General features: G+C 37.1%; 1 protein-coding gene across 12 annotated transcripts in view; it reads left to right on the plus strand.

The window, feature by feature from the left end:
• Nucleotides 1–26,902, plus strand: part of DMD (dystrophin) — a 1,134,919-nt gene that overhangs the window by 219,493 nt on the left and 888,524 nt on the right. Inside the window, exon 1 of one of the 12 annotated variants that reach the window (XM_015620921.3) lies at nt 3,042–3,135. The exons of the other annotated variants lie outside the window; for them this stretch is intronic. Coding sequence (XP_015476407.1) covers nt 3,117–3,135 — 19 coding nt within the window. The 5' untranslated portion in view covers nt 3,042–3,116. Of the gene's footprint in view, nt 1–3,041; nt 3,136–26,902 lie in introns of those variants that run through there. 12 annotated transcript variants of the gene reach the window in all.

Here is a 26,902-nt window from a genome sequence, read left to right on the forward strand (position 1 = left end):
GTGGTGACAGTGACAGAGCCCAGGGAATGGCCTGAAGTTGTGTCAGGGGAGGTTTAGGTTCGATATTGGAAAAGTTTCTTCCCTCAGAGGGTGGCTGGGCACTGGAACAGGCTCCCCGGGGCAGTGGTCACAACACCAGCCTGACAGAGCTCAGGAGACCTTTGGACAATGCTGTATGGTAGATGATGTGATTATTGGGGCTTTCCCATGCAGGGCCAGGAGTTGGACTCAGTGAATTTTGTGGGTCCCTTGCAACTCAGAATATTGTGTGATTCTAAAAGTCCCATATTGGGGAAGAGTCTGAAGCGAAGCTGTGGGGTATGATTTTAGATTTGTTCCTCTCACCAGATGAGGAACATTTCATGCATGACACGAAGGGTTGTGGGTGACAGAGTTGTTTTATACTCCTTTTCCTTTTTCAAAGAAAGTTGTGGACTTTCCTGGAGTTAGTTCGAGTAGAGTTACAATCTGTAAGCAATCTTTAAAAATAAATTACCTCCTTTCCCAGAAAGCACTTAAGTTTTGAATAGCAATAATTTTGTCTAGGTTTAAGAGTACCTAAGCAGTAATGCTTGAATATTTAGAGGTATTTTTTCTCACATAACCTAAGAATACCCCTTGTGCAGAGCTTAGGAAAAAAATAACAAATTATTTTAATAAATGCCAAACAAACATAGAAGATGAAAAATAACTTTCTATTGAGTTAGTATTTTGACAAGGTCTTTGCTACATGAGGCCTGTCCTTACATGGCAGAATGATGGAAAACAGTTAAGAAATACAGCAGCGTTCTCTGGTTCATGCTAAACTACTTTATGCTCTCTAACCATTATTTTGTTGTTTTTTATTAATTTATGTAACTGAGTGTGTTTGCACTGTTATTTCTTGATTGCTCTTCATGCTTACATCACATTTGTCAAAGTTTTTAAGGTGTTTGGAATAGACATTGTGGTCCTGTATTTCTAGACTACCTGTTTCTCCAAGACATGGTTGCAACAGAGGTTTCCCTGTTACCAGTTACAATGAGTAACTGATAAATAAATACCTATAATGTGGAGATGATTATAGCAGCCCTGTTTCTAATTCCTTATTAACTTTACTGTGTTATGCTAGTGCTTGCTATCATATGCATGGTCAGACATGCACAGTTTCTGCTGAATTTTGTTTGAATAATAAGAGAAAAAAAACACGTGACCTGTTTTGCTCATAAAGGAGGCTTGAAATAGCATTTCTGAGCCTTCCAGAAATGTGGCAACTCCATATTCTGGTGTAAGGTGTGCTCAGCTCTGCTGTAGGCATTGAGGCATTCCCCATGCTGTAAATAGCAAGGAGAACACATCTAAATGCTCTATTGTGCATTCATTTAAAAAAGTTTTAGCTGTTGTCCTCCCATAACTGGCTCAGTAGTTCTAAAATGGTTTAATCCAATAAGTTTAACTGAAAATTACTTTCAAGTAACCTTCTAGTCTGTTGTCATTGAAGATGGTAAGTCTTGAATCAGTGTACAACCCTGAAAAAGGCCAAGAAATGACCTTAAGTTTCAGTTGAATGGATTGTTACAATGAAAGGAGATACCTTTTGTATGACAAATGCAAAGCTTTAGCTTTTGTTAGGAGACTGCTGTGTAGTTTGTGATAATTTGTTTTAAATTGGGTGTGATGTTAAAGGAATATTAATTCATACTATTTTTTTGAATACAGATTCCACGGTATATCATACCACTATTTACACTGCCTACAAGAGACACTTTTGTTTAGCTATTAAATCACCAGACTTTAGAGATATTCACAGTGTTTAAATATTTACTGCACTGTCCTGGAATGGAGTGGTCCTGTGCATTTCCTATCTCCACATCTCCTGCCTCTTTGCTGCCATGGTTTTATGTGGCTGTGTCTGACAGACCACAGCGTAACTGTGCTCTACAGCCCACTTAAAACTCTGCTGTAACTTGTCCCTTGATCCGTGCTTTGCCCGTAGCTTTCTCTCCACAAATGTTTTTAGACTAACTAGTTAACACTGAAGGAAATTTTTAATTAATTCTGATATAGTCTCTAAACTGGGGTTAGAAGAGATTTATATAAGAATAACAGTTAATAATGTAATAATCAGGTTAACTGGAATAATCAGGACAAAAAGAGGTAGATTCTTTTGTTTGTATCATCCTCCCCACTTATCAAAATTAAAAAAAAATAAAAAAATCAACAAACAAAACCCAAAGAACCCTTTCAGACTTACAGCAATCATGCTCGTTGAAAGACATATTATGTTGAAGTTGGTTGTGGTAGTATGTGCTGTACTTACCCTTACTGTCTTTTAGTTTACAAAAGAAACAGGAAGGGAAGGAAATCATACCTTTTCCACTTTCTTTGCTGACTAGAGCTAGGGAAGAATATACTGCAGATGCATATATACTATTACATTTGAAAGAGATACTTTCTCTTTCAAAGCTGGTTTTAGAGAAAGGATACACAAAAAAAAGACTGCATTGAAAAGCAGTTCCTGCTTGATGAAGTAGGTAGCCTTTTTTTCTTAGGGACTTTAAGCTTATTTGAATAGGATTGTAAAAGCAGGAAGCATAATCTCTCCCTCAGACAGGCGAAGGCTGTACTCCAGTGTTCAAACAAAAAGCAGACAGAAACACAAGCGCTTCCAAAATGTTTCTGCCTTGCCCTGTGTCCCAGGAGTGCCGCTGCCCTGCTTCTGCAGCTCGCCCTCCAGAAATCCTGGGGGTGAGCGAGGAGGGCCGCTACTGCTGGGGAAACTAAGATTACTGATTAGGAGAGAACATAATCAGGTAGATTGAGCCTGTGGAGGGAGAAACCATTTCAGCGAGGAGGGAGGCAGCTCAGCACACGCTGGCTGTGTACCTTGGGAGAGTACCTCTCTGCTGTTTAGGAAAACAAAATTGGCTCTAATTCTCCCGTCGGCTTCTGAGAAGGGGGTGCTCTTTTTGTGCCTGTGAAACTGGAGCGTGATTGCAGGCGTGCCTTACCTGCACCTGGCAATGAGTCTCCCTCCAGGTTTCTCCTACTTTGGAGAATGTGTTAGAGAGAAGTACCCACGGGGAAATCCACTGACCGCTTCCCCACGAAGGTAGCAGGACACCGCAGTGCCGGCAATGCCTGGGGATGCCTCGGGTGAGTACCGGCTCTAAATGAATGCAAGGAGTATTCAAACGAGTGAAGAACAGCAGGATCGCAACCCTAAAGACGGCATTTAGGTCAGTCGGCTGTCTGCCGGGGTTCTGGGGCTGCTGGGCTGTGCCTGCTGCGCGCAGGGGCTCGGGGAAGTTCCCCTGCCAGGGCTGCGCAGCTCAGAGCGAGTGGGGCGAGCGGGAGGCCACTGACCCCGACCCCGCCGGAGCATCCCCTCCCTTCGGCCACATATCCCTGCCTTGCATAACTTGGATTTTTAAATCTGGTCCAGCCCTGGGTGGAGAGTATCAACAGGGTGCTAATAAAGAAAAGGAAACAAACAAACTTTTGTATGTAGCAAGTCTCTGATTAGGTTGAACAGATTTATTGGGTTTTTTTTCCCTGCCGATGGGAGGGAAAAGTGCAATGTGTTCAATGACAATACAAGAGGGTTGGCACAGTTATGGGTAATAGATGTTGCCTGATCAAAGAGGATTTAATTGTTTTGCTAAATGAGCTTCTTATTATAAAGACAGCAGAAAGATGCAAAGTTTACTGCAAACAAATTTGGACATGGTCAAATGAATTACTCAACTGATGATATAGAAATAGCTTGGAAACTGGGCCATCGGGCAAAAACAACCTTGCATTCAGTCTAGGATAATTGCATGGACATGTCTACAGAGGATTGCTACTGAAAAGTAGCTAAAGTAACTTCATATCCTTCAACACTTTTGGAAATAGATCTTGAGAGAATATTTACCTGTGTATATGTAATCCAATGCTTCACTTGAGTGAAAAAAATTAATCTTGTTTTCTGTTATAAATAGGTACCTTGATGCATTGTAACAAGTTTTATTCTATTCTTCCTCCTAAAAATGAAGGGGTAAACATGCATTTTCTCGGAAGCAAACAATATTCTTTATGTCTCATGCAGGAAAAAACAGATTTTTGCAACTGTTGAAAGTTGAAATATCTTCAGGGTATTTCAAAATTAATTTTGTTTTCTGTTTCTATGTTTTGCATCCTTCTCTAACTTGAAGGCACAAAATAATGGTTGCTCAATTATAAGAATGAGTAGCATTTTCATATTGTCTGTTTTTATAAACCTGTCTTTGTTGGGGTGGTTAAAACACCACTTCCTGCTAATAAAAACCTTTAATTAATCTTGTCCCTTAAAGAAAAAAAATAAATTGTTTTTATTTCTATTTAAACATTTGTGCTTTATTCATAACACACATTTCTTTGGAAACTACAGAGGCCAGTTAATGGTTTATGAGTTCAAGCTGAGCTGAATATAGCTAAGCTCTGTCTTGCTTGACATTTCATCAAAAGCTTTGTTGATTTGCAATGTTTACGGACCTATTTATTGAACCTTCACAGCTTGAACTATGCCACCGAGCTTGTTGACATTGCTGAGTTTATCTCTTGGTACTTTTGCAATCTCAGAAGAAAAGTTTAGAGCAAATGAGTTATAGCAAACTTGTCACAGCTCATAAAATATGCAGTTAGGACAATGAAGTTGATCTTCTTGTTCATTGATCATGATACATTAGAGAAATCTGAGTAGGCAAACAATCTCATCTGGGTAGGTGAGTGTGTGTCCTTTTCCTTTATACTAAGATTTGACTGTAACCTCTTAAGAGCTTTGAAAAAATAGCTCATAAAAAACCAAATATTTTCTGTCCATGAAACTACTTGTATTTCAAAATGAACTCCGGCTGTTTTGCAGCACGAAATAACATGTTTATTGTTCTTCCATATAGATCTTATTTTGTGAGGAGTGATACATCAAATAAGCAAACAGCAAATTGAATCAGAGGCTCATAAATACCATAAAAATCATTCAGCTTTTAACAGAGAGAGCATCCCATGCTCTGTGCTACTCTTCAGAACATACTGTCTGCACAACCTTTATTTTTAGCCCACAAGATATATCTTGCTATATAATCTACTACTGTTCCTGGATCAACAGTGCACATTATCATGGCTTCAGACACTTTTCTATGTAACTTGAACAGAAATTGATCAAAGGTAATGTAGCTGCCTGGTGCCTCAGCAAAAGCAACAGAAAACTATGCACTATTTATTCAACAACAGTGGATGGTTTTAAGAAGTTATGGATTGGTCTTGTCTTTTTTGGCTGCATGGGAAGTATTTTTCCCATGTGAATATTTCCATAGCTGCCATTAACTGCGTTGACATAGTTGTTTGTTCTCCTTTTAGAACCGTGGGTATGCAACCAGTTATAAACATCCAAAATGGAAACTGGATATTAAAAAATAAGAGAATTTTTCCATGTAGTGGGATGGACTTTTGTCGGGCTCTTGGTTCCTTTTTAAAAATGAATGCATAAAGACTTTATGTTTTTCAAATAAAAAGTAATTGCTTATTGATTTTGGAATGCAAATTGTATTCTAAGGTTTAAAAAAGGAAATATAGAAATATGCTTGGGGGAATATTTGCTCTGCTTAACTACTGCTGTGCTATGTAGGCTGCTGCTGTTACCTGGGTAGACTTACTAGGCTCAAATATCTAGGCAATAGAGAGCAATAAGCTCTTTCAGGCAGCAAGTCCAAGCAAGAAATCAACATTGATATCTTGTTTCCTGAACTGGAGGTGCATTAGTAGATTAGCCTCCTAACTTGAATAATTGAATTGGGAAGGTGAGAAAAGCCCCTGTATATTTATTAGAATATTTGTATGAATAAATTCGAGGTGTTTCCATCTGATGGAAACATGCTTGTGTTAACTAGTTACAGAAAATACCAATCAGCTCTTATAGTCACATACAACTCCTTAACTCTGGGAAAAATAAAATATACTTTGTAGAGAGCATTTAAATTAGTGAGAATTCGTCATCAGTAATTCTAAAGTTGATTTTGTGCTGTGTGCATGGAAGGGTCAGTTGGGAGAATCTACAAAAACCCAGAACTGTATGAAATATCTCAAAGTATTTGAATATATGTAGTAGGATTGTATCTTCTATAATGATATTTCTTACTTACTTTCTATTTATCAGACTTCTCTATTCTTATGCCATTTGTCAGCCTGACTTGTGGGGTTTTTTTTACTTTTTGTTAGAGTAGCAGCATCCTTTGGTCTAATTTCCTTTCCATGTAAGAATTCACCAAGAAGAAGGTCAAGCACAAGCTCCAAGTGATGTCTGAGCTGACTCTTGTACAGTACAGTACATTGGCCACTGTTGTCTATGTAAAAGGTTCTTAGTTTAGGGCTTGATATACTGTAGGACCAGTCTTTCCTACCTGAAGCTCTCTTGTGATCATATTGGAAAGTACTAGAATTCAGGGCAATATTAGATTCCCAATAAAATACCCAACAATCTTCTGTAAAAATTGGCTGTTAAGAACCCATATATATCTTATGTGGAACATTGAACACAGTAAGTCTTAAATCTAGATAGGCTTGAGAGGTAATTTAAAAGGACCAAAAAAAAAATAAATTCTACATTACTTTAGTTTTATTAAGCCAGTCTTAAGCAATTATTCTTTAAATTACCATATATGTATAAATCTCAAATGCACTGTTCAGCTTTGCTCACAACTCAGCCCTGAATTTTTAAGGTACTTGATGTGTTCAACAACCACTTATTTTGTGACAGATGGAGAGTATCCCTTTGAATACTCATCACAGGAATAACTGTTCCTACCAAATGAAAATTAATTTGCTGTGAGCATTCCAAGATGTGTTTTACTCCAGTTTAATAGCTAAATATAGTGATGAGAGATGCAAGCAGAGTTTCAGGAGAAAATATTGTGTGTTTTGAAGTCTAAACCTCATGTAGAGAGTAGTATGTCCATTCCAAGAAGAAATTTTTAAAGAAAAGATTATACAGCATGTTAGAAAGCATCAGTTCAGATAGTCATGTCATAAATACAAGCACAGTCAGTGCAAAGCTTGGGTAAAAGCTTTTGTGTCACTACTGAACTAGCTTCTTCAAGATTATGATGGTAAGGTCAAACTACCGTTTTGTAATTGAAAAGTAATAGAAAGTCAAGGGTATACCTCAGCACTTGGCTTCTTTTCAGCTTCCTGAAATTTTTATACACACAGAAACATATTTAGAAAATTTTCTTCCATTAAAAAAAAAAAGTGTAATTTCATGGACATATTTAAGGGGATATAGAGTGATGCTGATAATGGATGATGACTTTAGTCTTAGTCAAAGGAAATAAAGGCACTTTCTGCACTCTTTTATTTATTGCAGATAAAACTTAACCAGCCTAACAGTATCAGTGGAGTATTGTCTGCCTTTTTCAGAGGAAGCTATGGGATAATGGGAAGCAAGCAAGATTCTTGAAGCAAATGTGCAATAAAATTATCAAAATAAATAACTGGAGTTCAATTTTTTTCAACTATCTCCATGTTATAGAAAACACAGAAAGGACAAGAAACCTCAAAACTAAACCAATAGTTTCTCTAACTTTTTTTTGACAGAGATAACTATGTTCAGTTGATTTACCATCATGCCAGTTTAATACTATTGTAGTGATTAGAGGTACAAGTTCTGTTTTGTGCAGTATTTAAAATATAAACGCTTCAGGCAGAGGCTATTCTTTATACTTGTTTTGTGCTGTACAGATCAGAAGACATCAAGCTCCCTAAGTGCTAGTAGGGAGTGAAAACATTGTGAATAATACAACATACAATTTGAAAAAGAATAGCTTCTAGAAATCCTGCTTCAGGTAAACTGAAAGGGACAGAATGGACTCTGAAAGCTTGACTACAATAGGTAAAATGAGTATATCATTTGCTAGGGTGAGCACATGATAACGAGACAACTTGGTTGTGAATCTGCTGCTGACTAGCCCAAGCATTTATTTGATATTAAGATTAATTTATTTGCTTAATGAGAATTTTTATGAAGCTTTTTTTTTTCCAATTTGATCATTACCTTTTGCTAACCTTTGTCATGTATGTCTTTAAATAAAGACTTTCTTCTCCTTTAAAACATTCTGCTTATAGACTTTACATAACTGTGCTAAATTAATATCATGGGTTTGAGATGTTTATTTTTTTTCAGTGCTAAGAGCCATGGTTGGTAGAAAATGTCTTGTACTTCAAGATGAGCCTGTATTCCAAGATACAGTCTAGAAGTATGCTCTTCATTTTTAAAAGGTCTCATTTCTTTGCCAGGTCTGGCAAAACCTGTTGATTTTGAGTACACGAACATGAAGCCTCTCTGTTCATTCAGGATTTTGTTCTGACAAGGTAGTACTGGGTCACAGGATACTATGTTTAGAGGCAGGTTTCAGGGTTAATCTCTACATTTATCATGTCAGTTAGTTTTGTTTATCTTTTTTTATACATGCTTCTGGACTGAAACAAACTAACAGGAGAAGATCTGTACATCAGTGAAGAGATAAAAGCCCATGCCTGTTAGGAATATATTAAATTTTTTTTGCAGTTTGGGGTTGTCCAAAGATATTTAGAATGAAAGTAAAATACTCCTTGGTAGAATTAATTGTGTTCTGAATAAGACTGAAGTCACTCACATGTTTCAGGAAGAAGGTCTGTTTGCTTGATGAAGTATTTGATTGATGAAGTGTTGCCTGTAAAGAGGAGTGTCAGTAATTAGTGGAGGTAGGATACAGCCCTTTGCCCCAATCACTGGTGACTTGCATCCATGGCTAGAATTCCTATCTTTTTGAATTATTCAGATAATTCAGACACTTTGCTTTTACCATTTGCCTATGCACAATGTATTGTGTATACACTGGCTCTTCTAGATTCAAAGCTTTAAGCAAAAATATTAATCTGAATATTTCCTAGTTAAAATAGTCTGTCTGGAGCCCCTAACCAGACTGTGATATCCTCTGACATATCACAGCCCAGGACTCAGGCAAGCTCTGGGAATTGCTCTGAACAGCTGTGAATTGGATCATCATGTCAGTGGCTGGTCCAGTCTTTTCCTCTCCAGTCTGTCCTCCCCCTGCCCCTTTCCTCAACAAGGGTCTGCACTGACTTGGTATCGATGTCTGAGAATGCTTCTCCATTGCCTGCAAGTTACAGCTGCCTTCATCCCTCCAGTCTGTGGTTTGGGACAGGTCTTTGCTGCCTGGCATGATTGAATTGGAGGGGTGAGAGTGGCTGTGGCAGACTAAGAGCTTCCCAGAAGTTCCTTGAGTCATTTGAGTAGTCCCAACTTTTCCAGTGTTGGCCACAAAGCTTCATGATCCTCTCATAATCTTCAGGAACAAAACTAAATTTTGTATTAGTATGGGGAGAAAATAATTTACTTTTTCCTTCACCTTCTGAAAGGGGAAACTAAAGCTTGGTTGTAATTCTGAGAATCTTTTGAGTCAGCTTGCTCAGCTCTCAGAGCATTGAACACTTTGAAGCCATATCTAGTTACTTTATTTCTTCTGGCTTTTCCTTTGCTTACAGGGTTGATTTTTCTGAGCAGTGAGTTCCCTAACTCAGTGGAGTCCTATTTTATCATCTTGATGAAATTTCCACAATCTTAGAGAGCTTTGCTGCATGCTTAATTCAAACCTTGTTAGTGTGCTGCATTGCACTTAGATCTATGAGAGTCAGCAGAGGTCTGTGATGAAAGGAGATCCAAGGAACAATGTTCTCAAAGATGTCATTGAGATTGCTGTGGGGTATGTTTGCTGTAAAGTGACAATACAGTCCTTTTAGATTTTCATTCTTAACTATTTATGAAGTTAAGATGGCAAAATTTTGTAACATTTTGTACTGGAGCAATGTTACTTGAAATACAATCCTGGGAAATTCTGAGCAAGCTCTTCAGGGTCGAACAACTGAAGTTTTCTATATTTCCAGCTTGTTTTCTCTTTCAAATGGATTTACACAATAGATTCTCATTTTTTGACTCATAACAAAAGGAAATGGAGAGAAATGCCATTTGTGGTAAACGTCCTCTTGAGATCATTTGAATTATTAAAATACTTGTCAGTACTAATCCTTCATAAGTAGAAAGCTTCATCTCCCTTTAACAACACAGTATATGTTCTGGTGATATGAAGTGAGAGCTGTCAAGTCCTCAGAAGTATTTTACAGAAGCAGTTTAAAGTACTTTAAAAAATGGTAAAATATTTTTGGCTATAAGTGATATTTTTCCATCATTATTTGGAAATTAATAAAAGTAATTTATTGACAGAGTCAAGAAGAAAAGTGGATAAAATTTAGTTTTAGTAGCATGGAAGAATTGTGTTATGAATGTGGATACATGTTACCGCTGAAGATCAATAGATCACATGGACACAGGTTGAGGTGTGGTGCAAGAAAGAGCAGAGTTTATTTTTCCTCCCAGGATTTATAGGCTCCTGACCACAGCCAGGGATTGGATGGGCAGGATAACACTTTCTCACTGCACTGGCCATGAGAGATGTCCATCACAAGACATGTAACAGAAAGAATGTACTCATATCTATGTTTACAGTTACTGTCCTGGGAAAGCCCTTAGAAAACCATGTCAGCAAGCTCAGAAGCTGAGCTTTCTGGGCGACAGATACACAGCACACACCATCAGAAAGTGATGTCTCCTCTCAAATCAGCTCTCCTGAGAGCCCCCAGGGATTCAGTCTCTACTTTTGGGTTTCCACTCAGATGTGCTGGACTAAGTCCAGAGCAGCGCTGCCTGAGGCTTGGGTGCTGGAGGACTTGGCATGGAGGAGCTGGCTTTACTCACCCTTCAGAATAAGGATGAGGGATTGCCATCTACAACTTCCTGGCCAGAGGTTTGTAGAGAAAAGAGAGGCTTCTCAGAGCTGTACAGCAATAGGACAAGAAGAAAAGGATATGGCATGGAAAGAGGGAAATTCAGATCTGATATGATGAAAACTTGTCCTCATTTGTTGGTCACTGGAATGGATTGTGCAGAAACACTGTGGGATCTCCACAGCTGGAGATGATCAAAACCCAACTGAACAAAGCACTGAAAAATCTGCCCTTGCTGACCCCCCTGTGGTGATGGAACTTGGACACTGGGAGGTTCCTGCCAGACTCTGTACTTCTACCTTCTGTGCTTATATTGAGACTTCAACATTGCACAGGACTCTTAAAATGACACTTGGTTTTGATTTTGCTTTTTTTCTTTTATGAATGCAAATTCTTAGAAAAAGAACTGTCTTTTTATGAATCAGATCTATTCCTGGGCTGAATTAAGAAAATTATGATAGAAAAATAAAATTAAATGTGAATATTTCTGACTAAATCTTTTTTATGGGAGTGTAAGGATTGTTAATTGATTTGTTTGCTTATTTTTTGAAGTCAAGAACATTAACATTAATGACAAATTTTGAAGCAAAGTTTTTACAGCTATTGAAAGGTGGAGAAAGAGTTATGAACATTCCATGGTTGCCTACTCTGCCCAGTTTAGACAAGTAGCAAGTCTAAATTTCGTTGGAGTTTATATAACAGAGGTGTGTATATATTGTATATATATTGTGGAGGTGTGTAGTAAATCTTTATGTGCAGGGTCAGTCATCATTGATCTGTTTTATGTTGAACCTTGGGAGCTTAACCCAGATAAGCAACCTGAGCAGAGCAAAATGCAAACATTTTTGTAAGAAACATGTTTTGAAAGAAATCTATTGCTAAAGTCTTCATCTTTTAGTTTCTTAGCAGCTGCTCCTTAGTCTACCTAATTGCAGTATAATGGCTTTATGCTGCACCAGATGTTAAAGGCATAACATTTTTCTTTCTTGAATAGCAATGCAGTCTCTGTATGTTTGGAATTCTGTTCTGTGGTTATGTTGGTGTCAGGCTATGGCACAGGAAAACCTCAGGTGCTGGTTTCTGATTTTATACTAAAGAAAATCAAATCAACTTAAATTTCCTCAAGGAATAAAAATAAAAGATGACTCTAATTGACAGAATTTTGTAAGTCAATTTATAAGTATTTCAGTCTTCGTTCTAAGAGCAAAAATAATGATTTATGTTCTGTTATTACCAGTGTTTGCTAAAATGCATGAGCTTGTTTCCTTTACTGTTTATTAGTCTTTATTACACTGTTTTTTCTGTGTGCTTGGCTAGACCTGTGTAGTGGTCTAATTTGTTATTTGTGTGGAACAAGGGCTTTATGAGAAGGAAGCAATCTGTCTTTATGCCTAGTTACAGGGGCAATCATCACTTACGGAGGCTATAATCAAAATTGTGAGTTCCTTCACTTATTTCTGCCAGGATCATATTTAAAGAAAAAAAAAATAAAAGAAAAAGAGTTTGGAAAAGAGTTTAGAGAGCTGTTGCACTTTCAGTCAATGCAGATTTACTGTTTAAGAGGGCTTCTTCTTTCATATGTGATTGTTCTAAATGCTCTGTTTAGGAACAAAGTAACATCAAAGCAGCTCATTTGAAAAGTTTAAAAGCAATCCTTAAATTTGAAAATGAGAAACTAACTTTTATGGAATGTAATTCTTAAATTAATAATCACCTGCTATTAAAATAGTATCATTAGATAGCATCTCGGCCATCTGATTATTTTATAACTTATTACATAGATCATGCAAAGTGTAATTTATTATTCGTTATATCGCTTTCTTTGGTGTAGGAAGAATGCATTAGAATAATTTGTAATTAGAATATAAATGTATTACAAAGAAAAAAAAAAATAAACATTACTACTGAAGTAGTTTTGTCCATTCCCTGACAGGTTAAATTGGAGCTATCAGCCTCAATATTACATAGAATTTTAATTTATTCCTGTAACCCTAACTTTAAAACCCTTCAAAGGGCATCATGTATTTTCTGTAAAATGTTATGGGTTTTTTAAATGTTTTCTTTTAAATTACTTGCTTACTAAAGTGAATGTGGGTTTTTTTGCCTTGCTTTTGAGACTAGTGCATCTTAAATGCATATTGAACATTACAGAATATATTTTCTGTCAGTGGAGAAGAAGAGGGTAAAAAAGGCAAGGTAGGAGCAAGTGAACAAAGATAGATAGATAGATAGATAGATAGATAGATAGATAGATAGATAGATAGATAGATAGATAGATAGATACATAGATACATAGATACATAGATACATAGATCTGGTACTGTGTTTTTTTGGGGAAAAAACTATCTCCCTGGAAAGATAACCTGAAAACAATATTTCAATATGCCTCATGTCTTACCTTCCTTGTGATCAGTAAAATGGTTTAATTATCACTTCTCCCCATGAAGTGACTAGCCTACAGTTAGATGCTATGAATAGTCCTCATCCTTCATGACTGAGAATTCCCACCTGCTATTAGTAACTGTCAGCATGGATGATTGTTTCTGCTCTGAAAGTCTTGGTAGAGTTCCTCATTAATTAGTTTGTGTACAAACATGACTACCTCTGCCAGTGGGAATAATGAGATGCCATTAAAGGTAAGGCCAGAGAAAAGCTGACTAAAGTAGATGAATCTTCATTACAGTCTCACCATATGACCTTTATCAACATCTCAAGCTTCATTACACACACAAGGTTGTTGCCTCAGATTGGTAGTGATAGTTTCAAATGCTCATTTTTTATTTATATGGATATGCAGATTATTTTGTTCCTCTTGGATTTTGCTTTTCACCAGAATATTTTCTATGTGTTTTAAAAGTTCCTTGCATAAACAAGGAGTGAAAAGTAACACTGATACATAAATGTGGGTGATAATGTGCACATAGCCTTTGAAATTCCAAGTGGATAAATAATGTAATAACCAATGGGGTTTTTTTGTAATCAGTTCTTAAATTTTAAAAGTACCATGCCTTTTCTTTATATGGACTCTGAGAGACATTCTCCTTGGTGCAATACAAAAGAGAAAGAAAACTATTTCCTTCAGGATGTGTAAACAGTGTGACTGAAGCAAGTGTCAATGTAATGTCACGGTTGTTATGTTGGTATTTCCTTCAAGTAATGGGTGTCCATCATTGTTATTTAAAAGGTTAGCTTGATAACCCCAAGGAGAAGTTGTCTGGTAGGTTTTGGCTGACCTGTATTAAGCTGTAAGGGTAACCAAGAAATTGGATTCCACTCAGACCTGAGAGTGCCTGTTCCTATGTGATTTTTCCAAAAGTCATTTTCCACCCAGATTGAAAGACAGGTGACTTCTGTACCATGTCACCTGAAAAGTCTTGGTTTCTAGATGTTCTTAACTTAGCAGCGTAGCACGTGTTGTTTAAATGATGATAGTACTCAAGTAATTATTTTAACTGAGTTTTTCCTGTATCTGAGGTGAAGACCTGAGTGTCAACACTCCTAATTTGATCTTCCTTTGGAACCTAGGATTCCTGGTCCTATGAGATCCACTTTTGTTGGCCAGAGTCACCTCCCACTTCTCTGTGCTTGTGTGGTAGCAGCATGATACCTGCAGCTTCCAGTGACCTGCCCACGCACAATGAGCTAATTCTTTAGTTTATCTCCATTGCAATAATACTTGCAATAATACTCTGGGGTTCACATAAGTGCTTGTCCTAATTAACTGCAGTGTTGGAATAAGGAAGCAGCTCAGAATAAATCCCAGACAGATTGAGGCAGAGGAACTATGGGAATTTCCAGGTTGGTTCAAATTTGTAAAGTCAGGTGTCCTTCCATCCTTCTCAGTTAGGGAGAGGAGTGACAACTCACACCAAAGCCAAGAATCTGTTAAAAAGACTGGATCATAATGGGATGGGAAAGAGGTTCTTGTTTGGCTGTTTGGGGAGATTTTATTGCTGTTTTTTTTGTTTTGTTTTGTTTTTTGGGTATTTGTTGTTTTATAAAGGGTGAGGGTGTGTTCTTCGATGTGGCGGTTTTTTTTGTGTATGCAACTGGAAGGGAAAGAGGAATGCCAGAATGTATAATCTGCATTGCAGGAGGAGTCAGGTCCTTTCTTTTGTGGGAGGGTTGGCAGCTGCAGGGATGCCACACTCCACCCTGCTGAGCTTGGCAGTGTGAGTGTCAGGGCACACAAAGAAGATTGAGGCCCTGCAGGTTCCTGCCAGGATATTTGGGCTTGTGGTCAGGAGATATTTGGGTTTGTGATCTGGGATCACAAACACTCCTTTTCTTTCATTTTAAAGCAAGAGTTTGTAATCTACTAATTGTTCCTAGAAAAAGCTAATGGACAATATTTAGTGGGAAACTTTTCTGTTAAACTGAATAGTTGTACATAATTCATTTTGTTATTCCCTTCAAGAGTTTCTCTTCATTCCAGTATTAGACAAGCTTGTATGATTGGTCCTCAGTCAAATCTCTTTGTAAGAATTGTGTGTTTCAGAATGTGCAGACTTGTTCAAAAGTACCAAGAGAAGCTCAGTAAAAACATCCTACTCTTCACAGTGGAGTTATCCATGTGAGTGCCATCATGCACTCATTGTGCTTTGAGCATCAGTTCCTTACTGGGAGCAAGTAATTTCACATACTTGAATTTTATCTTGTTGGGCACATTTTTGCTGTTGTTGGGGTTTTCTTTGCTTATGTGGACACTGTAAAGAAGAGCTATGAAGAGTTGGTCTCTTGCTGGACTGTGTTTCTTTAATTGAAGACTTAGTTGCAATGTTTAAAAATTTATAACTCCATTAATAACCAGCCATTTTATTTTAACATCTAAAATTATCATGACTTATCTATTGAGTTGGATCGATTTACATTCAAATGTATTTCCATTCTACAGTTGTCTCTATCTGCATTGTATTAGAAGCTTCACTCTGTCAAGGAGCCCTTTTAGTGTTTGAAGAATTAACTATTAAAATGGGTTAGCAACTTTTCACTGACATCTTCAGGAAGTGTTAACTCATTGATTCTTTTTCTCAAATTGTTATTTCATTAGGGAAAAAACTGTTAAGGTCTCTTATTTATGTTATTTTCAAAATACCAGTATTGTCTGGGTTTTTCTCCCTTTGGATTTTGGATTCATCTTAGTAAATTGTATCTTCAATTAATAAATTTTTTTAAAAAATCAATTAAAAAAAAAATAAATCACAGCCCACATTTTGCCCTAATTTGGGAAGAAAGAAGAACACTTAAAAATGCCATAATATGGGAAATTAGATTTTCTTTCCTGCCTAAGTGATAGCATTTTATATGTGTTCCTGTCTTTTTCCAGTTGTGCACACATTTCCTTCATCTTACTTTTCTGTCAAAAGTTATCCTTATTGCTTTTGTTTGTTTAGAAATGCCCCTACTCTAATAGTTTGATTCCTCAAAGATGTTGTGAAATAATATTAAAATATATGATATGAAGGCCTTGTAAGAAGCTATAGTTAGTTTTTGCTGATAAGATTCCTCAGGTGGTATCTGGTTTATATGCAGAAGTTGATGCATGAGCAGTAGAGCTTCTGAGTTTGACCATAAGGAGTTAAGAACGTGAAGCACTTTTGTGCAGATTGCAAATTGGCTGTTGCTAATTCTCCTGTCTTCACCAGTTGATGTAGTATCAATTAGCAAATATAGGTTTTAATGCTGCCTTTAATATTCATGACTCTTAATCGTCTTTGTTAATTGAGAAGAAACACTCTGGTGCACAATGCTTGACAGGTAAGAATTATGATCTGCTGCTTGTGTTGGCAGTTGTCCAGAGAAAAGTAGGTTACTGATACACAGGTATGTGCAGGCATCTTACCCAAAGGTTTGTTCCTTTCATGGTGAATTTCCCTGCTTTTGATAGACCATCTGAAAAAGGGAACAGCTGAGGGTTACAGGTAGAATTGAATCACCTGTTTTAAGGAATCACTTTGCAGGTTCATTTACATCAGAGAGCAGGCACAAAAGAGAGATGGTTTTAGGAGCTGTTACCTTAAATGACTACAGGTACTGCAGAAATATTGATACTGAAACATTGTTTCATACGTGGTGAAATGATCTGGTCAAATTTTGTTTGTTTCTTTGTTTTTCAAATATGTCATGTTTGATTTGAATATTCTTGTCTTTGTACTTAATATACTATCTTTATGATGTTATATAATTGGCTTTGTTTGGAATATTCTTACAACAAGTAAACCATACTAATTTATATATTTCCCAAGACTTTTTTTTTTTATTTTCAAACAGAACTATTGCTTTAAATAAATATTAGACATGACTCTAAAGACTATGAAAGATATAATCTAACATTAAAAAAGCACAAAAAAAAAGAAAAAGCAGAAATACTTGAAGTTAGTTGGAAAAGTGACTTAGAGGTGCTCGCTAAAACTGATTTAAGTTTGTGCTTGCTTTTGAAAGAGACTTTAGAGCTTGGCTTATTTAATTGCTTTCCAAAATTTTGGCTCAACTCAATAATGCTAAAAATTCAAGGAAACTAATCATATAGCAAGTCTGGTAAAGTATGATTGATGCTTTCTATAAGAAATGCTTCTAAATGAGGCGTTCAGTCATTTATATTCAAAGGATAGATGCTTAACTGGAAAAGGTGGTCATTCTGTGTTCCATTAGGAACAGAAATTGCTTGATTTTTAAATGTTAATTAAAATTAAAATCTTAATTTTTCATGAGAGCTGTAAAATAAATTGTACTGGAAGCAGCTTATACAGAAAATGAGACTTATCAGTTAATTTTATTGTCAAAGATTTGGCATCATGGCTGATGCCAAAAGTGAGTCTCACTTACAATTTCACTTTTTGTTTTTGTCAGGGTTAGGCAGTAGAAATTCCAGCAGCATTGTGTGGCATGAGCTGCTCTGTACCAGATGGACTTCAGAGAGATAATGGAAGCAATATTGCTCCCAGCTTGGCAAGTGTTGCATGGACTAAGCTGCCCAGCTGTACACCATGAGCTTCTGTGGAGGATATTGGAGTAGGAATCTCATGCTTTGTAGGGTTCATGAATTGTTGCAGTAAGAGTGGGGATAAAAGCTTCTTCTCCACTCCTGTACAGTAACTTTTTTGTGAGGTACAGATAGCCGTGTTTCTGGCTGGGACTGCCTCTTCAGCTGATGTTTTGTTGTTGTAGCACTTTACACTTTTGTGGTTGCACAACAATTCTGTTGTATTCTCAGAGCAGTTAAAAGCATTCAGAATGAAGGATTGCGTGGAAAAGAAATTTAGAATAGGGTGCTGGTTAATAAAGATGAATAGGAGCAGGAAGTAATGCTTCCCCAGAGACACTCCAAATATAACTATGCTCAAATTGCTGCCAACAGTAGCCCAATTATTAAGGGGGTACCTGTCCACCAGTGTTAGAAGGACATTTGGAAAGATTTGGGTTCGTGGCTGCTCCTTCTGACATATCCATGATCTGCACAATAACACAGCCAATCTGGAGAGATCCATATGTATGAGGGAAATAAGTGAGGAGGGGAATGGTGGGGGGAAGTTGGTTTAAAACATGACATTATGAATTTACTAGGGAAAAAAATACAGGAAGGTTGGAGGGCTGAGCAATAGTCACAAGCCTGGAGCTATATAAAAGTGTTAGTTTCTTATGTTTGGAGTATTTCTATTTTAATTTGTTTTTTGCAGGACTGCATACATTTCTTTATTGAAGCTCACCTGTTATGTTAGTGATCATGCAGTGTGAATTGATGTATCAGCCTAGGGAGATTATGGTTGTACTTCCAGTGGAAGATTGCCCTGTGTGTGTGGAAATATCAGACTGCCAGCTCTACACCATATGTATTCTCAGCTGGTTACAGTGTTTTGGATCATCAGTAATTGAAAATATCTGACTGCTACAGAAACAGGATATCAAGCACATCACAGTATCTGGCTTACCTGGAAACACTTCAACCCTGGAAAATAGGCCTGGTCTTCACCACCTTGGGAATTTCTGTGTATCCTGAGTTTTTACAAAATCGGTGTGTTTTTGTCTATTTCCAGTGCCAGACTATAACAAATACATACATAACAAAATAACCTCAGTATCCCTCATGGAGAAATCCACTGAAATTTTCCTCTTTTTTTAGGGAGGAGAAAAATTACTGTTTGGTTAATGTACTGAGAATTCAGATTTTCTGGTTCATATATATCTAATCTGATTGTGTCTGATGGAGGGATTTTTCCCTCTCTGTCTTTTTTTTTTTTATGTTTTTTTTTTCTATTGGCAAAGGTTTTTTTACTTATTAATACTATTTTCTCAGGAGATTTCAAATCAGAGGAGACAATTTTTTTCCATTGCATTTTTTATGAGCTGAAAACTGTTGAAACCAGCTGCACTTCAAAATTTCTATCAGTGAGTCAGATAAGTCATGACTGTTTCATCTAAACCTGTTGTTTAGAGTACAGGTTTTTAGCAGTGCTTGGTGTTGGCTGTGCATTGATACACTGTGTAACAATGTGAGGTACATTTGGAAGTAGCTTATTAGAGATATTTCTTCACTTTATCCTAATTGTAATTGAAAGGCAGTGATACCTGAAGGGCCATATTTTTTAATATGGCAGTGAGTATATAGTTTAAACTGTGGGGGATAAGTTTTACAATACCATTTAGGAATTGTCCTTAGTTTCTCCAGGATTCCTTGAATCCCTGTAATACCTTTAATATGTTCAAATTTGTATACTAATCTTATGGTTAGGCTGAAATTATCATGGCTCTTTTAACACTTGCTGCTTCTGTGAACTTTGAATTGATGTAAAAGAAATGTGAAGTCAGAAGTCACCTTAGCAGGAAGCAAAAGGTGACATTTCTCCTAAACTCTGAAAGGAAAGTCTTGTTAGTAATCTGCTATCACTTTAATCATTGCAACTTCATGTCTTGGCGAGATGTGATGACTCAGGGTTATTATAGCTGTCAGTTCAGTACTAGAGCAGAACAGCTTCAAAAATGTCCTATTAACCTATCTCATAACCCAGTGCCAAAACACTTTCATCATCTAATCTACTCCAACACGTTAATATAGCTAAAGATTTATTGTTTTATTACTCAGTGCACAAAAGTCAAATGACTTCCTTGGTGTCAAAATAAATTTCCCAGAAATCATTACCCAAATCTCCTCTTCCTGTTTCCGTGCCTCCTACTAACTAGGGTTTCTAACCAGTCTGATTTTGGAAGGATCCTGTTCCTTTTTATTGACATATGTACAATTTCCAGCGGCCTTTCTCTGGTCAATGATTTTTATTTTTTTTAATCTAATGACATATTAAAAATTTAATTGTTTCCCATAGGTCTCTCCTGGGTAATTATTCTTATGTGTTTCTATAATTTCTGTAACACTATTATATTAAAAAGAAGTTGAGCTAATCTTTCTTTTTTTTCCTATAGATAAATGAATATAAAAGCTAACAATTTAGTTTAATGCTCAGTTGTTATCAAAAAAAATTAAAAAGCCATGTGGTGAGGCACAAAGATATTCCTGTTTCTCATTTGTGGTTGCTAGTTCACTTGGAAGTAAAGACAGACCAGCTTATACTAGAACTAATAATTAAAGAAACATCCATGAATGTAGAACACAGATAAGTAATAAGATGTCACAGAAGGTGATTAGATTTAGAGGTGACCTGAAAGGGTCAGGTAGAATAGGAAGATTGGTTTTTTGGATACCAGTTGCTTTTGTCTTCTCACTCTGCCCCTGAGCACTGGTGATTAGGAGCATGCATATAGAAGAAATTTCAATAATGATTTAATAAATTTAGCATTACTTATACACTACTGCACATCGAGTTTGAGATGGAATTGCATTACTAAAATATTGTAGCATGAACTGATACTACAACAACTGTTATTGCTGTTCACAACACATTTAGAGGTAGAAATTACTCTTTGTTTTCTAAAAGCAAAGATAGCTAACTATGTATACTTTATAATGATTCATTGTCTTAAAAGCATTCCATATGGAATGTTGTTATTTTTCTTACTTAAGCAATAATACCTCTGAATACATGTATTTTTGTAAGGCTTTTGAATCACACTAGAATGCATTAATTAGTATGAATGGAAATTATTTTCTTTATAGTAGAGAATATTGGCTCCATGTTTTATGAAGTGGCATGATTTTAGACATTCAGACAGGAAATCCTCTAAAAGAGAACACATAAGAATTTGGATATAGCAATGGTCAAAATGTAATTTCTTTATCTCAAAAAATGTTATTACAATCTGTATTTTGTTCATTTCTCGTAAGGTCAGAGCTAAGGATTTCTGGAACTTTATTTGATAACTGAGGGAGATCTACTTTGTGCAGACTTCCTGGTAGCTCACCCAGCTTCACTTCCCAGCTTTGCCTCATCTGAGCCACAGTCTCATGCTTCAACCTTGTCTGGCCAATTAGGAATGTTATCTCCTAGGAAAAAAACAAAGATTTTCTCAGTCAGAGTGAGAGACAGACAGGCTCTCTTGCCCAAAGCTGAAGAATCTCCTGAGAGACAAGGCTGGCTGAGGTTCAGGTGCCTGCCCAGAATTCAGAGGACAGTCTTGATGGCCCTGTCCTTAAGCACAGAATTACCGTCTTGTAATAGAAAAGCTGTCAAAACTATCTGGCCCTAGAGCATTTCTGTAAGTGAGTAAATCGTTGTGTTCTGACATGCAAACATCAAAACTGTGGACTTAGGTTTCTAATTGGCTCCAGACAGGGATCACAGTGAATCAGCAATTAAACACAAGCTGTCAGTGCAGTCCTGTAGGTTGAAAGCGTAATCCCCGTGTGCACAGACGGGAAATTGTCAGAAGAGGCTGGGAGATGGAGGCTGCTGTGAGTAACAGGGATGAGAGGAGATCACCCATCATCTGCTCTGCCAGTACATCTCGTCCTGCTCCTTGCTGAGGCTGGCACAGAGCACACGCTGCCTGTCAGGTTTCCAAGGGATGTTAGGGAAGGCAAGTGGCAAAATAATGAACTGAAGAAACTTCAGACAAAGGTCCCTGGCTACTTTTATGTCAGCATAGGAGAGGCTCTACGTAGTTCATACAACACACAGGGAGATTCTGAACAATAATTGGATTTTTCCCTTTAAAAAGTTAAGTGTAAAAGGAAGGAAAGGAATTAATTTTAAACATTGGCTGTATAAAAGATTTTTATTTTATTATGCAGCAAAAAAGATAATTAACCACTGAAAAAATGATGAAGAGTTGTTTTAAATTTTTTGCCTTTATTAACTGTTAATTTATTAACTACTCTTTTCTGAATGTTATATTTTAGCCAAGCATGAATTATTTGGCTCATTTCGTGGATAAGTCGTTGTAACCTAATGACCTGTGTGCAGGTTTTATTAAATGATCAAATGGTCACATCTGGCTTAAAGCTCTCAGTCCACTTCATGAGTGAATTACGTAATTATACCAACAGTTGAATGTTGGTTCTTCTGAGAAGAGCTGTTCATATTTTGGATAGAAGGTGGCAACCCATCTTCTCATCTATGTTTCACCCTTCTTTAACTTGACTTCAATGCTGTATATTAACTTTAATACTGCTCCTTGTCGTTGGTAGCACAATATTACTGCATTTCTGTCAGATTCTAATTCTTTATATTGATAAGCACACTTTCACCCTGGTTGATTGTATAGATTTCCAATTTGTATGTTGATGTTTGCAAAACAGCTCCAGTCAAGGCAACAGTTTCTAGACTGACTAGTTCAGGCTGATTACTTTTGCTTGCTTATTTTCAAGTGTTTAAAGTTCTGCATCTAAAACATCTGAGCCATTTCACAGAATATTGTGATGAAGTAAGATTTATTTATATTTTTATACCCTCCCTTTCCCTTGGTGACAGAAAGTATTTCCAGTCAAGTTCCAGTACTCCCTGTGAAAAAGTAATGCTCTGGATAATAGGTTTGATGTTGAAAGTCTGCATCTGCTCAGTAAGGATTTGTTAGTATTCACCAATGATTTGGGCTGCAGGAATCAGGCTGTGCTTTCCTTGTCACTTTTTTGAAGCAGCAGGCACTGCTGTGATGTTGTCTCTAGGTAGAAAATGAGGGTTTTTCCTGCAGATCCCTCAGCTGCAGTCTGTGTTATGGGAGGAGTGACAGTGGTTTTGGTGAAAAAGACAGGTGTGATGCAAGGGGGAGCTGGTGACTACTGAGAAAAAAAAGTGTTTTGGGCAGAGATCACCAGAGCACAGCCTTTCCTTTCCAGAAAAGCACAACACTGCAGTGAGAAGACAGACATAGGAATTGCTCTTCAGTTTTGACATAGCTTAGCTTTTTCATGTTTTAATGCTAAAACCTGCTTCAATGTGACCTTTGTAACAGATATCTATCAATGGTTTGAATTTCAATTAGCAGATGAGAACCGCTGCTTTAAAATAGCAAATCAGAACAAGATTTACTGTGTTACAATAAATATCAGTCACTGTCAGGGGTACCTGGAGTAGGTACCTGTATTTATTAGCCACACAGGGAGTGGCTGAACAGCGGGTCTGTTCAGCCTGGAGGAGACTGAGGGGAGACCTCACTGCAGTTACAGCTTCATCGTGTGGGGAACAGGAGGGGCAGGCACTGATCTCTGCTCTGTGGTGACAGTGACACAGCCCAGGGAATGGCCTGAAGTTGTGTCAGGGCACGTTTAGGTTGGATATCAGGAGAAAAGAGTCTCCATCTGAAGGGTGATTGGGTACTGGAACAGGCTCGCCAGACAGTGTTTGCAGGATGAAGCCTGACAGAGTTGAAGAAGCGTTTGGACAATGTTTTCAGGCACACTCAATGTTCTCAAGTGTGACTCTTGGGCTGGTGTTGTTCAGGACCTGGAGTTGAACTCGATGATTTTTGTTGGTCCCTTCCTGTGGGAGCTCAAGACTGCTGAACAATGAATCAGTATGATTTTGCAGAAGCCATTTATTGTTTACATTACACACTTATTTATACATTCTAAATCTACTGTTCACACAATCACATATCTTTCCATTGGTGCCCCTATCCTGTCCATGTGCTCTGCACACACCCCACAGAGCACAGGATTGGTCACAGTCCAAGTGTTCAACCACCCTCTGGTATCTGGCTCTTGTGGTCCTGTTTTCTTGCTTTTCAGCCTCGTCTTTCTCATTTTTAGAATAGCTTATATCTCAGCAACCTTGAGAAATTCCAGAGGGTCTGAAATATGAAAGTCTAAATACGTTTTGGCTGGAGCACATCATGGCCCAAGCTGTTCAGATGCATTACTGCCCCTTCCAGTGCAGAATGTCCCATGATTCTGTGATTGCCCTGTAATGTCTGTTCTCCACGTTCAGGGGGTGCCATGGTTTGGTAGTGCCAGTGTGGGGAAGAGCGGTGGATGCTGTCAGTTCCCTGAAACAAGAAGGTTTTCTTACCTCTGACCCTGAGGTAGCAAGGGAGGAAAGGAAACTTTGGAGGAAATGGTGTGGGACATTAGAAGACTTAATACATGTTGAAGTGGAGGAGGCTAGAGATTTTTTCCATATTATCTACTTTATGTCTTTATCAGGAGAGACAATGGGTAGTCAGAGAGGTGAGGTGTGTGTATTGCCTGGCAGTATATGACCTCTGGTTGGGAAACCACTTATACACCAGAAAATGAACTTTAAACATAGAGCAATTAGCTGTATTCATTGTCTCTTTTAGAAGAATGGTTGACATTATTCAGCAGCCTGTACTGAAAGAATAAGTTACTTTTGAATAAATACCACCTTTATATTAGTTTAGGTCTTGTAATTACCTGTAAAAGAGTCAGGCAATGTGACCAGACCTAAGTCTTTTGTATTTATTTGGTTTGCACCTAGTTCTAGATTCGACAGCTTTTGCTTCCAAGATACTCATTGTAAGCTGTTTATTACAAATAGAACTTATCTCCTAGCTCTCCAGCACTGTACAGCCACTTCACCTTTCCAGGTTACCTTAAGTAGTTGCTTTGATGCACTTTAAAATATAATTTATGTGCTAAGTAGGTTTGCTTTTATAGCTCCTAAAACTCCATGTGTATTATCATATTTGTGCCATTTATCATCAAGAATATTGTGGAGGTGTGCCAGTTTTGCTGAGTTCAGGTCAGTGGTTTGTTACTGTGGGGTCTGCATGTGTCAGTTTTGGACTTTTTTTGTTTGATCAAATTTATGAAGGTGATGCTAACTATATAGATAAGGACTGATGCATTTTCTGATCCTTCTCTACTGCCATATCTTCCTCTGAAAGTAAGAGTGTATGTAAAGTGGAATTTGTACCTGATTTAGGAGGGTGAAAAATATGGAGGATCAATTAATAATGTGATTATTCCAGGGTAGCATAGAAACATCACGCTTAAATCCACCTTGATTCTAAAAAGCAAAAGGATGTGTGTTGTAGTTTAGTATTCTCTTCCCCTTTCCATCCTGATTTTCCTTCTTAAATTATAAGGGGAAAATGGTATGATGCAATTTTTGTCAATAATTTTTCCTTACATTTTGGCTGAATTGATGCAGGTTAGCAGTTTGACTGTAAACATAATCCATCTACAAAGTTCCTCAGCTTTATCTCTTTGTATTTCTGATGAAGCTGTAGTTGGGAATAAAAGTCATTGTTTTAGTGGCTTCTCAGTCATTTACATAAGGCATTGCAACCAAATTCTAGTATTTATATTACTCAAATTTTCTGTGCTCTTTTATCCTTGACTCTGAACAGATTAATTGAACTTTAAGTATTTATTTTTTAAATGGAAGCAGACGTAAAGTCACTGAACATGTAAATATACATGCAAATATTAATGCTCTGTAAAGCACTTTATACTTGTAAACATTAGATGTATAGTAAATATCCTATGTTAAATTTTATTACATCATTTAGAATAAGAAATTGCTAGAAAATAATCAAGATTACTTCTTGCTTTCAAATGTTCTTTGGAGTTTTGGTAGGAGTTAGGGGGTGTTATCCTCAATTGCCTGGCAAAAAATCCTGCTGTGGTAACTGTACTGTCTGTTTAAATTTTGTCCATAGGCTTTTACCCAAGTTTCTCATGGCTTTGTAAAATTATAACATTATTGGCCCAGAATAAAGTTCAGTCCCAGTGGGGTCTACGTTGTAGTGATGGGCAAGTAATCTCTTTATCAGATTACTTTGAAAATTTTGTGATTGAGAAGGCTGTATAAATATAAGCTGTTGGTATCAAAAATAAATCACTAATTAGACCTGACAGGAGTGAGGCAAAGCCATGTGAAATTCAAAATTTAATTTGATACATGAATATTTTAAGGCAATTTTGAACATGTGCTTACTTTGGACAGCATTAGCTCTGGGCATCAATTTGTTGTTGTGGTAGAGTAAAAGAAGGGTTTATAAAGAGCTGTCAAGATCATTTTTGCTTAAAATATCCCTGCACTTTCCACTGTACACCACTGAAGAGTATGATATAGATTGCTTTATACAAAGCTATATATTGAAGTTGACCCAATAATTTTCCTGGAACGAGATGCAGAAGAGTTTTATTTTACTTTTGTTTAAAAAGTGTGTAACAACTTAATAGGAAATTTCTGTCCTTTGTTCTGGGTATTTCCATCTGACAAAGATGCAGGGGAAGAACTGAGAACTGTAGCTCCAAAGGAGGCTTTGTGGGCTGCTGCTGGCGCGACAGCTTCCCAGTCCTTGTCCTAAATGCATCGACTGCTTCTGTGCCAGCCACACAGAATGCTACTTATTCAACTGATTTACTGTGGTGCATTTTGCTTACATTATCTAAAAATGTATTTAGCATCTGCCAAAACTCCATCGATTGCATTATAGCATGTTTTTGGGGTGGGGTGGGGGGGGTGTGTAATTTTATCCACAAACTGAAGCTACTTTTCTTTTTGCTTTAAATTTTATTATCTGCCCAAATTATGGTTTTTTTATTTTTTTATTTTTTTATTTTTAGCAGGCAGTTGTGAATGGCAGCTGTTTACTGTGAGAACATCAGGGTATTTCAGGAATCCTAAAAGAGAGAAAGTGAGCTGTTTAATCCTTTAGTTTGCCAACAGTAACTGTTAGCTTGAGGCAAAATTTTCTGTGGGGACAGGTA

Source organism: Parus major, chromosome 1 (genome assembly GCF_001522545.3).
Source record: "Parus major isolate Abel chromosome 1, Parus_major1.1, whole genome shotgun sequence".
Taxonomy (NCBI): Eukaryota; Metazoa; Chordata; class Aves; order Passeriformes; family Paridae; genus Parus; species Parus major.